At 36.7% G+C, this 11272-nt stretch overlaps 1 protein-coding gene and 1 long non-coding RNA gene across 3 annotated transcripts; one reads left to right on the forward strand and one right to left on the reverse strand.

The window, feature by feature from the left end:
• Positions 1-398: 398 nt before the first annotated feature.
• Positions 399-4303, forward strand: LOC145233972 (uncharacterized). 2 transcript variants are annotated; one of them, XM_080098737.1, is made up of 9 exons: positions 399-502; positions 594-625; positions 931-1091; positions 1323-1429; positions 1573-1638; positions 1712-1798; positions 2302-2355; positions 2423-2497; positions 3008-4303. In XM_080098737.1, the coding sequence occupies exons 1-9, from the start codon at positions 448-450 to the stop codon at positions 3082-3084; spliced, it is 714 nt and encodes a 237-aa protein (XP_079954863.1). In that variant the 5' UTR covers positions 399-447; the 3' UTR covers positions 3085-4303. The 2 variants fall into 2 exon arrangements, with proteins under 2 accessions (XP_079954863.1, XP_079954864.1); XM_080098738.1 differs by having other exon boundaries at positions 3020-4303.
• A 202-nt stretch (positions 4304-4505) lies between these two features.
• Positions 4506-7751, reverse strand: LOC145233973 (uncharacterized). Its single transcript, XR_013861230.1, has 3 exons — positions 7647-7751; positions 6972-7053; positions 4506-5371 (listed from the first exon to the last, which is right to left on the reverse strand). It is a non-coding gene; the product is annotated as an uncharacterized LOC145233973 (long non-coding RNA).
• Positions 7752-11272: the final 3521 nt, after the last annotated feature.

Consider the following 11272-nt stretch of genomic DNA (forward strand, 5'->3'; position numbering starts at 1 on the left):
TAAATGTGTTACAAATAGGTTGTGATTGAAACCACATCGCATTTTAAAATAAACCTCCAACACAGGAAAACACCAGAGAGGTCGGAACATCAAGGGACATATAAAAAAAGAAATAAAAAGGCAATACACACCTGATGGGCATTTTCTAGGTACTTCCCCTAATGTTTTCCCCTAAAACTTGCAAAGGTGATGATGCAATATGATAGACTGTTAGATAAACACAATGATGGAAGCTAACGAAGTTGCCAATTGTTGCAAATATATCAGTGTTTGCATCGTATATGGAATTTTGTGTAGTAAACACTTTTAAAAGTTTAATGAGGCGTTTACAGTACCCGTGCCGTATTTTGTGTTTATTTGTTAAACATTTCTTTATCTCATTGCACTATTGGTTTCGCAGATCTGTTTAGAATTTTTTTTACAATTATTTGATATTTGGACAACGAAATGGCAGATCACAATTATTCTTTTTTCTCAAGTGTGGAGGATCCATTTGAAGAAGGTATTTTTTCAATTGACACATTTGTTTTGGTTGTGGTTACATTGTTTCACAGTCATTTTCTGCCATGCTAAATGATTGCTTTTCATAACAGATTCCCATTTCTTCTCACACATTCAAGATGAGGTAAGTAAGGCTTTTTATGCTTTAATAAATATTATTGTTTAAAAATTCATGTAAAAATAAACTACTATGTGACTCAAATTTGAATATTTTCTATGGGATCCTAAAACATGTTGATTAATTCAAAACTGCTGAATGTTGTATTGTTTGCAGTCCTGTAGACTACAATAACATTCTTTGTACTTGGTTATATGTTGCACAAACATAAAAAATTCAAGCCTCTACCAAACCATATAATATATTTGGTCTTAAAAGTATAAGAAAATGAGTGGCAACCTTAAATAACCCAACCATATTGCCACATTAAGGTGAACAGTCATGATGGGGTAACCTCTGGGGACTCTATGAAGAACTTACTGATGCGCAAAGAAACATTACCCAAGCAATGGAGGAACAATCCGATCGGTGATTTAATGACATCGAGTGGTTTGTTTTACACTGGTTTCGAGGATGTTACAAGATGCTACAGGTAACTGATATTTATGTTGATGAAATTGGCTATTGCTGCCAGGCATAATGTACAACCAAGTATTGCTCGTCCAGCAGTTTAATTCTGGATGAGCAATACTTGGTTATATTTATTTTGATGTTGGCACAAAAAACTTAAGCATCCTAGGGAACTGTGTGATGTATTGTTCGCTAAGTTGAGTTTGAATGTTATGCTGTCAACATGAGAGTCATTAAAACATCCGTTTCACAGCTGTAATAAAGTTCAAAATGGTTGGAGCAAAAATAAAGAAGTCGTTGACCCAAGTTTGCATGAAACCAACTGTAAACATTTCAGCAACTTTTGCAAGATAAACAACAGTAAGTTTTTCCTAAAAATAACTGCTTTTACACTTTTCTTGAAATAGTAAATGTCTATTTGACAAGTGGAATAGTATGTAAGAAAATGTGCAAACAAACATAACCAGGCTGGTACAGTTTACCTGAGTCGAATATTGTTTTAGATGACAGTGCAGTGGACACAAGAAACCCAATGTTTGCAATTGGGAAACTATTTAAAGCTGACTCAGGTTTGTAAATTACATACCGTTAAAAAATGTTTCCAGTGTATTGATTTATCTTTTTTACAATTTTATTTTGCAGTGTTGATGACAAGTTGCAATGGAATTGCCTCAGGTGTTTTCAATGGTTTAAGGGGATTCGCTTCATGTCTAGGAGTTCAGATACCAGGTAAGTTTAAGCTATCATCAGCAGTGCACCAATTGTCACATACTGTAGTTATTTGTTTGTAAGCTGTTGCTTATTAAGTTTTTATTTGCTCTATGTTATGTCATTGATAAGTGACAGTAAATAGGGCTTACTGACTAATGTTTTTGTTGATTTAAGTGCTTTTAATTTTAATACAATTTGTGTTTGGTTGGGGTAAATTTGGCAATGAAGAAAATATATGTACGTAAGATAATGCATACTGTTTGACCAACAAGGTCTTATCAGTCCAGCTGGTGACAAGACATAGGCCATATTGACTAGTGTAGCCATCTAACGGCACTACAGTTTGTTGTGAGTACCAGGTTAAAGGCTAAATAGCTATGCCTTAGCAATTCTGTTCGATGCCACAACTGGAAATAAACTGGCCTTTGTCACCAGCTGCACTGATAAGACTTTATAGATTGAATAAAAGGGTGGATTCATGTGTTGTGCTGGATTAAAACCTAAACTTAATATTTGTTTAGTTGAAAATACTCCTGATCCAGTGGAGGTTCTGGGTCCTGTCAGTTTCAATACAGGTTGGTTACTTTGATTGAAGTGAATCTAACATCACTTAAACATAATCTGTTTTTCTTTGTGAAACAGTGATGGAAAGAGACAATGAAATCGCTGATGCCCAGAAGCCGAATTATGAAAGCAATGATGAAGTGGATATTTTTGGTAAGAGTCTTTTTAATCACTTTTCGCTCAAACAACAAAAATGTTGGGGTAAAAACACATGCCTTACTTAGTCTGTGTGATGCCACAAGTGGGCAACTGTGGTGTATGTCAATTTCTTACATCAAACAGGGTAGTGAGGAATGGGTTTTTGCCCTGTTAATCCCAACATAATGGAGTGCCATTGAATGGCTACACTACCCAATAAGGCCGATCTCTCGTCACCAGCTGCACAGATGAGACCTTATAGGTGGAAACATTGTGCACTGTCTGCAACATATCATTTACTGTCTCCTTGCGTTTACATTAATGAAATCTGATTATAAAATTGAACATTCATCAGCAAAGCTATTTTATATCAATCTACAAGAACCTCATTTAAAAAAAGCTCCAAATAGAACAAAAAATCCAAAATTAGGCAGTAAACGAAATTTTATTCATAAACATAACTGCATAATTACTTTTCAAGTCTGTGTATAGTGTACCAAACTAAATGTCAATTAATTTTTACAGACATGCTTTCAGAAATCGGCGATGATGTGGACATTTACAGTTCCTCTATGAATCCTGACAACAAATCTACATTCTGAGCAAACCAAATACAAATGATCGGTGCTATGACAGCTTATATGTTACTATGAACTACAGCGAGTAACAATTCGAGTGCCGTGAATATTGTGCTTTGTTTAAATTAGTTTTTTTTGTAAACTCATTGGCTAATGATTGCATAAGTCATAAAGCATATGAACGACAGTTACAGTTCAAATTGAACATGTTTTTTCCGAGCTTACCAAGATTTGGTATAACTGCAGGAAAACCAAATAAGGTGTTGTTATTGGGCCAACAATGCACATGGTGGCCGGCTGTGTTTACAACTTTTTGTATAATGCTTCTATTTTTCCCGCTATGGTGTATTGTCTTTGTGCCAATAATAGGTTATCAGCATAGCTTTGTTAACACTTGTTAGTGGCATATGGTTTCATACAGCAAAATATTAATGACAGGTGTTTACTTCCATTGGACACTTATGATTAATGTCTTAAACTGGGAACATTTTTTAGTAGGAAACATTAGCATTTTATTATTTCTAAAGCCCATGGCACTAAACGTTCCGTTTTGTATTTTTGATACCAGTTTTTATATATTTTTTTTCTCATGTAGTTAAATAACATGAAGTTTTGAAATTTGGATATGTTTGTTGGAAATGGCTTAATGAAACAAAGTAATAATGACAGGCACAGTTCATTTTTAACATGTACTTGTAAAACACACTTGGACTGGTGGCTTGATTATAACACAATCCATTGTAAACATGTACTTGTAATGGAACTAGTGCCTTGATTGCAATACATTTGTTGACACGAACCATTTACCTTTAAAGCAAAAATTTCAGAAACTGTTTTTGTATTTTTTTACATTTGTGCTGTGCTGTGAATACTGTGTTTTGTGTGAAAATGCTGAGAATTTCATAATGTTAGTGGTGGCACATGGCTGTATGCAACAATAACAAGCACAGTCCATGCTGAACATATACTTGTGATGAACGCTTGGACTACAGTGCCCACTTTCTTAAGCCTAAAAATTTCAGTCATGCCAAGTATTTTAGCAATATTGTTTTGAACTTATATGCAAACTTTAAATATGTGCCAAAAAGTTGTATGACCACTTTATACTCGTTTTTATATTGAACGTGACAGCCATCATCCATTTTCCACCAATTGTGCCTTTTACTGCTTTTGCACTCCAATTGCAACTTTGCCACTACATGTTCTTTCACCATGCGAAATAAACTCAACCTGACATCAGCAACTGAACGAGATGATGATGTGACAAACCTCTAATACAGTCCCTTCCGCTCCCAGTCGTGTTAACCCACAATGCGCCAACCTCACTTTGTGAGCCCCAGTGACATGACGCCTTGTAATACGGTGTAGATGCAGCTCGTTTAAACATTATCTACCAATAGTGCTCTCCATTGTTTTGCGCTCCATAACGTTTCAACGATGGGAAACTACTCCACCAAGCAAAATAAACTCATTTCAAATGTATTTTTAGTTTTCAACATGTTCATGCATAAAAACTGTTCAAATTTAAAGCATAAGTTAACACACATCGCTTGGAAGTTTAGGTTATTTGATAGCTTAAAACTCCCCAGGTTTAAATCAATTACTACTTAACAAATAACAGAATATTTAGTCTCTATAAAACCGGTGTTCGATAAAACAACAATGCAATGAAGTAAAAATAAACCTATTGCTCTACTTAAACACGAATCAATAATTACTGCGGTAAACCGTGCATATTTTCTAAGTGTTTGCAGGAAAAAAGCGAATACATGTTTTATAATTTAAAATCCAGGAATTCCAATGTTCTCTTCAAAATCACAATGTCCAAAGCTTTTATTTTATGTCATTCAACAACATGTGTCTTATCAAATGTTCACCGCGTTGAAATGTTTGTCACAAATGTCACATTGCTGAGGTTTCTCGTTTGTGTGCGTCCGTAAGTGCCTTTCCAAGCTTCCATTAGGACCCAATTCGTTTTTCCACCGTTATCACATTAATGTAATTTCTTGTTGGCGTATGTGTTTCCAGTCGACATGTGTGTGTTACCGTCATTTTCAAGGCTTGCTGCAAACTGGCGACATAGCTGCAGCACGCTTACCGTCCGCCCACCAATTGTGTCCTCAGCTTTGTCGCGCTATATAACAGCTTAAAGTTGCGGAGCTATTACGGGCTTGGTAAATATTTTAGTTCAATTGTGCTGCTTCTAATTAATAGAATCATTGGTTTCAACAAAGCCATTCAAGTTGTTTCCCATGGAAATGCAACGTGAGAAGAAAAGGCAAAGACCAAGTTTTGAAAGAATCCATGATTTCTGAAATTACGAAAAAATGTTTTACCAAGCTATTTTAGGTGGAAAAGTTCACACAACAGACCTACATGGAAATTGAAAGTAGCAATTCTTGACTGTCTTGTGTCATGTATTAAACCGTTTCGCTGACTAAAACTACATAGCGATGCTCTAATTGTTAATCCGCATTGATAAACTTGACGATGGCGGTTCAAATAGTTAGAGCGACGAAAGATAAACAAAAACACAACAACATGTATAAGAACCTGTCGGCTGATGTAAAAAGGCACAACACCCCCCGAGAACTGGTCTTACTAACGGGAAATGAAATGAAAGAAAAAGTGAACTCGCACACTTTTTTGTTGATGAAAGAGGGAAAACGAAAGTTCAAAATACAAGGGCAAGCAATCGGTGGATGAAATCTTCGTTGGTCTCTTGCATGTAAGGTGTTAGAATGCTTCGGGAATCGAAAATTGTTTCTGAAACAAAACGTTCAAACCGCCATCGTCCCTGCGCGGCCGACGTAAAAGTACACAAGCTGCCTGAACTAACTGCCCTGCATACAACCGTCGCAAATTAGCCTAGAAAAGCAGAAGGTGAGTCTGTCGTGTTTTACAACCACCCAAATAGTCACTGCCCCATAATGACTGAGTGGTCGGGTCAAGCAGGAATACGAAACTGAAGTTAGTTAAATAAGTTAGCCTAAATCCACGAGTAAAATAAAAAGGGCTTGACCAGTAAAATGGAGTTTTGGGGCATCAAAGCGGTTTTCTGTTACTTGAAATAGTTTGTTGTTTTTACAGATTTATTACGATTATCAGGAGTTTTAACATTACATGCTTGATATCCAATTCGCATTCTCTTCTTATTGAAGAAAACTTTAAACCGGATTTGCAAGCATGCATAACAAACTGGTCAAAACCCGAAAACCACAAAGCCCTAATTTTACAGTTAATACAGGCGCAACAGTTTGTTTAAAAGGAACAGTGACGTTTTAGGCGTATAACTCAACAACATCGTGTCACTTTCCCTTGCCCTCAGAGTCCCCCCGCAAGGACCCAATTGTTTTACGCAAACGCAGGGCTGGGGAAAAATTTAACAACAGTTTGCGCCCTACCAGGGTGGATCACGGGACTTTTCTGGCAAAATGCAAAGCCGTTCTCCTCTGGCCCACGAGCCTGGGCTTTCATTGGAAATAGCAGTGTCCGGTACTCGGTCCCGTCTGCACCGCGGCCAATGCAATGCGGTGGAGGCCATGCCCAGTCCGTATTTCTATGCACACCTTATTTTAGCTAAAGCCATTTAGCAACGCGCCACACCTAGCTAAAAATCGTTCTAAGCTAAAATCCCTACGTGGCGCGCGAATCCCAAACGTACCCCACCTATGTTAACTATAACCTACCCTTAGTTAACGAGTGCAACTCCAGTTCTATCCCTAGCGCCAACTTGCTGACATAGTAGCACTCCTATAGACTTGGACCATTCTTTGACCAAAGAAGACTTCCTTTTACGGGTCCTCCTCGGACAAAGAATAGGTCACTCACCCTAGCGCGAGTTAACCTAAGTTAGGTCTAACAGTTCCGCAAACCCAGTTGACCCACGACAGACTCTTATGTTTACATACAATTAAATATTTGAAGTTGAGAGATGTTGGTTGAAGGATGAAGATATCGATGTCGATGAAACGCAAAGGTGAGAAAGTAGATCTGCAAATAAACAACAACATGCAACGTTCCAGCAAAAAATGCTTCTTATCTTAAAGCTTAATTTTCCACAGTCAAAATGTAAAGATTGCTTCGTGACTTTGCAATCAACGCTGATTACATTTTTGCGTTTTATGCCTTTGGAAACTGCTACGTTTAAAACAGATGGTTTAGGGCAGAGGCGTTTTAGAGCGTCAGTTAAGTTACGCATTGGACACAAAAAGTGCCATGGTTTGTTGCATGTAAAAAATAAATCTGAAGTTGGGAAATGTTGACAATCTTAATTTGTTTTTTGTAAGATTGTCAATGTGATTTTAACCTGAAAATAAACATTTACCAACTTGTGATATTCTTATATAATGAAAGGTAGAACTCGTTGCAACAATGGTAATAGAACAGGGAAAGATTTCCAGAATCAATTTACCAGGATTTGTATAAAATAAAGACAAATAAATTTATAAAATAAATCCTCAAACATGTAAATGGCGATTTGTTAGTCATATCCTTGATTTGCAAAAAAAACATAGGATACACCCTGCTTTCTTTAACAACACATAGACAAAGTCGTAAAGCTTAAAAATAGTTTAAAAACTTACTCTGTAACAGAACATCCTTCCACTTCCGCACGCCGCGATCACCGCAAACCAAATGACCTTGCAATGGAAGGAACGACCTGCAAGCAAATTGGAAGTCGCTTCTGATTGGTCGTGACGTCATTGAACTAATTCAAGCGCATCGGCACGTGATTCGGCACAAAAGTTGCGTATTGTTATTGCTGTTTTTGGTTCGTTTTTATTATTTTGGAATTATACTAACTCTTGTCAGTTTTATATCAAAACGCTCTTGTGAAACCAAAATGTTGTTATATTCTTAACCGTAAAATGTTTCGTTTGTGCACCGAACTGTGCGCCAAACGAACTAAGCTTAGGTCACATTTTGCTATTTACATGCAAATTACTAAACCTTCTTATACCTTACCAATAACGAAAATACGAACGTACATGAATGGCAATCGACAAATTTCAGCCCCAATTTCGTTTAATATGTTGCTAAAATCAACTCACCAATCGTTGCAAGACAATCACCTTTACCAAAAATTTGTGTTTCTAAATTGTTAAGGTCAGAAACATGCACTTGGATGAAAAAAAAAAAAATAAAAAATAAAAAAAGGAAAAATAAAATTAACATACAACTGAGCGGCAAGAAGAATTTGTGCAGCAACCTTGCCTATTTGTGTTAACGACACCTCAAGGCGTAAAAATATATGCAAAGCGATTGAAACTTGCTGTTGAAACTAAATTTAAATCTTTGTCACAAAAATGTGAGATAGGAAGTCGTAACAATCTGCATTCAAGATTTCGAACTATTCTATTCTTGTCGTATATTATTGACGTCACAAGTTTGTCAAAGTTGCGTCACAAGTGTGGTTGTGATTTTAGCAAGCGGAAATCCACAATAGCTTTTGCAGTACATTTTGTCGTGACAAATTATCTGCGCAAATACAAAAATTGGAAGGGGATATTATATCTTTGAAATGTTTTGTTAAAATTATCTAAAGAGCATTTATTCGCAAACTTTTGTTCTCAAGGTTTCGCAATTTGAAATAAACAAAACTTTGGCACCATTGTTATAAGCATGGATAACTTGTTTTGAAATTTAGGGTTGTAACATAAACATATTATATTTTTCGTTATTTGATTGCACACCTTGCTAACTTTCAGAGCGCGCGGTTGGGAACCACTCCTGTAGCAAGTATCGGCCTGAGGGCATTCAACTATTAGCATATTGCAAAAACAAACGTTGCACGATACGGCTGTCAATCGCTTGCTCGCTTTTGTTTCAACATTACTTATGTAAAGAAACAGGCGTATCTGATTCAGAGTTGCAAGTCGGGCCGGGCTTTTCGGGTTCGGGCCGGGTTCGGGCTTAGGTATTTGTCAGAAAACGGGCTCAAAACGGGCCTCACTTTAAGTTTCGTTTCCGCCATTTTTTAGTAACAGTTTTCTGGCATTGACCTAATGCTCATCCTACTCTAAAACGTATTGTTTATCCCATTGTCTACTATTGTTCATTGTGTTTGTTGTCTTTTCTCTTTTTTCTTTCTTGTTGCAAGGCTTTCGTGGATAGGCCTGTCAATCAAAATTTCGGGCCTAAACGGGCTTATCAAAAACGTTTCGGGTTCGGGCCGGGCTTCGGGCTTATACTTTCGGGTTCGGGCCGGGTTCGGGCCGGGTTCGGGCTCAGATTTCGGGCCCGCTTGCAACTCTGATCTGATTTATACTATCTAATTGCGCCTGAAAAGCCGATAATATGTTCTTGGTGCATTGATTGAGCAAGCAGAACAGTCTGCATGACGATCAGTTGGGACTGTTTATGACGTCGTGATAGATATTGAGACGTTTGTGATCCCTGCTGTTTCTGATTGTTTGCACACGTCTCTGTGGCCGCATGTGGCTGTACGGCCGCAAGTTGTGCACCCCTGGACTAGGCCTATATGTTTTTCTTCTCCAAGCGAAATCACCTTAACACAATACTTATTTAGTGTTTGTGTCTGCTTTAAATTTTCCTTAAGCTGTGCTTAGCGAACAGAGGAAAAACACAATTCCTAGCAGTCGGCTTGTCATTTTTGTTGATTTCAGAAGATGAGAAACTGCAGCATATGTTTAACCACAATTAACTCTAAATATACAACATAAATAAATAAAAAAAAATATTCAAAAATCTGTACAAGAACTCACACCAGACAAGTTTGCTATAAATACAGCATTCGCGAATATTTGAAATACAATTTGTGTGAAAATGTGACGGTTAGGGTTATTAGAGTTGAGGTAAGGTTTCATAATAATACTAATAATCAGAAAAATCAATCTAAAAACTTAGTTGCTAACGTTATATTTAGTCCCCAACCCTATTCCAGTTTCACTGTTTATTTACTTAACTGCGCTCTTTACGCATTTTACCGGTATATTTCTGTTCTGTGTTGTCGTCAGTACCTTTGGTGTTATAGTAACTAAATTAAGATAAGATTTTGAATTATGCTGCAACCCAATTTTTTTGTTTACGGTTACAACGTAATCAGTTCTACATTATTTTACAGCAGTATTAACTACACATTGCTGCCTCTCAAGCCGAAACGCTACGAATGTGTCAAGCAGTTTTCCTCATCTACTTTACAATTATAACACACTGCGGCCTATAGAGATTAGCTGCGCAAACCACCGCAAGCCCGTAACACAATACATGCAGGTGACTCAAACCGGATCAATACAGTATCGTCGCAGTTACGAGGACTCTGTGAAATAATGTATTAATAGTCATATATGTCCGCCTGATGAACAATTGTGTGTTAAATTATATCGCCACGTTTTCCTAGCCCATCATTTGCACTGACACTAAAGTTAGTATTTAAAATGTTTGAATTACCAGGCTTGTACCCCTACAACATGCACTGCAATATGGTTAAAGATTTCAAAAAAAAAATACCGAATGTGTTTAGCCAGTTTGACTGATATTCAAATTACAACTAACTTGGCTAGACAGCTAACTTGGCTAGACCGTTTTTGCAACAAATATTGTCTGTATTTTGTTGTTGGCAAACACGCATATAACTAGAAGAGTGGCTTTCTGATATACTTCCATTTTATATATTCTATACGATATTTACCAATTTACTATACACATCATTTGATCTACACATATGGTTGTTTTTGTAAACAAAAACAAATGGGTCCCCACACGCGTGTTTGTGCGGATTTACAGTAAACAAATGTTGCGGTGATTTTTTGAATCTTAAGGACAAATTTTTAGAAAGCATTAAACCAACAATAAAAAAATTTTCGTATTATTTTTGCACTATTTTTGTCATATAATTACAAAAACATTAAAAAAACGTAACAAATACTTTAATTTAATCTTTTGCTTTGATCCAGATATTGTCGTCCAAGGTCGGGTTTTGAACACAATTTTTTTAGAAAACTGTACCAGTTGTGTTACAGACACTTTAAATTAAAAAGCAATTTGTTACAAGTGTATACATAACATATTGTTTTTCATTTAACTTTGTTCCCCAAAACGAGTACCATTGACCTGTAGTAACCTCTCAGGGTGCACACGCCAAACGACTGTTTGACCTTTTGACACCGTTTTCAGTAGCACGCCGTCCTGAGTGTTCAACAGTACCGTAAGGCGTAATTTTTAAATGCTTTGAATATTGACTCCTAAA

This window comes from Phallusia mammillata, chromosome 6, assembly GCF_965637545.1.
Source record: "Phallusia mammillata chromosome 6, kaPhaMamm4.hap1.1, whole genome shotgun sequence".
Lineage (NCBI taxonomy): Eukaryota > Metazoa > Chordata > Ascidiacea > Phlebobranchia > Ascidiidae > Phallusia > Phallusia mammillata.

What these genes read in the sequence shown, in the direction of transcription:
- LOC145233972 (XM_080098737.1), top strand. Translation starts at nt 448, where the DNA reads ATGGCAGATCACAATTATTCTTTTTTCTCAAGTGTGGAGGATCCATTT. An exon ending in TCTCACACATTCAAGATGAG is followed by an intron (nt 626 to 930) that starts GTAAGTAAGGCT and finishes TGCCACATTAAG; the next exon opens with GTGAACAGTCATGATGGGGT. An exon ending in TCCTGTCAGTTTCAATACAG is followed by an intron (nt 2,356 to 2,422) that starts GTTGGTTACTTT and finishes TTTGTGAAACAG; the next exon opens with TGATGGAAAGAGACAATGAA.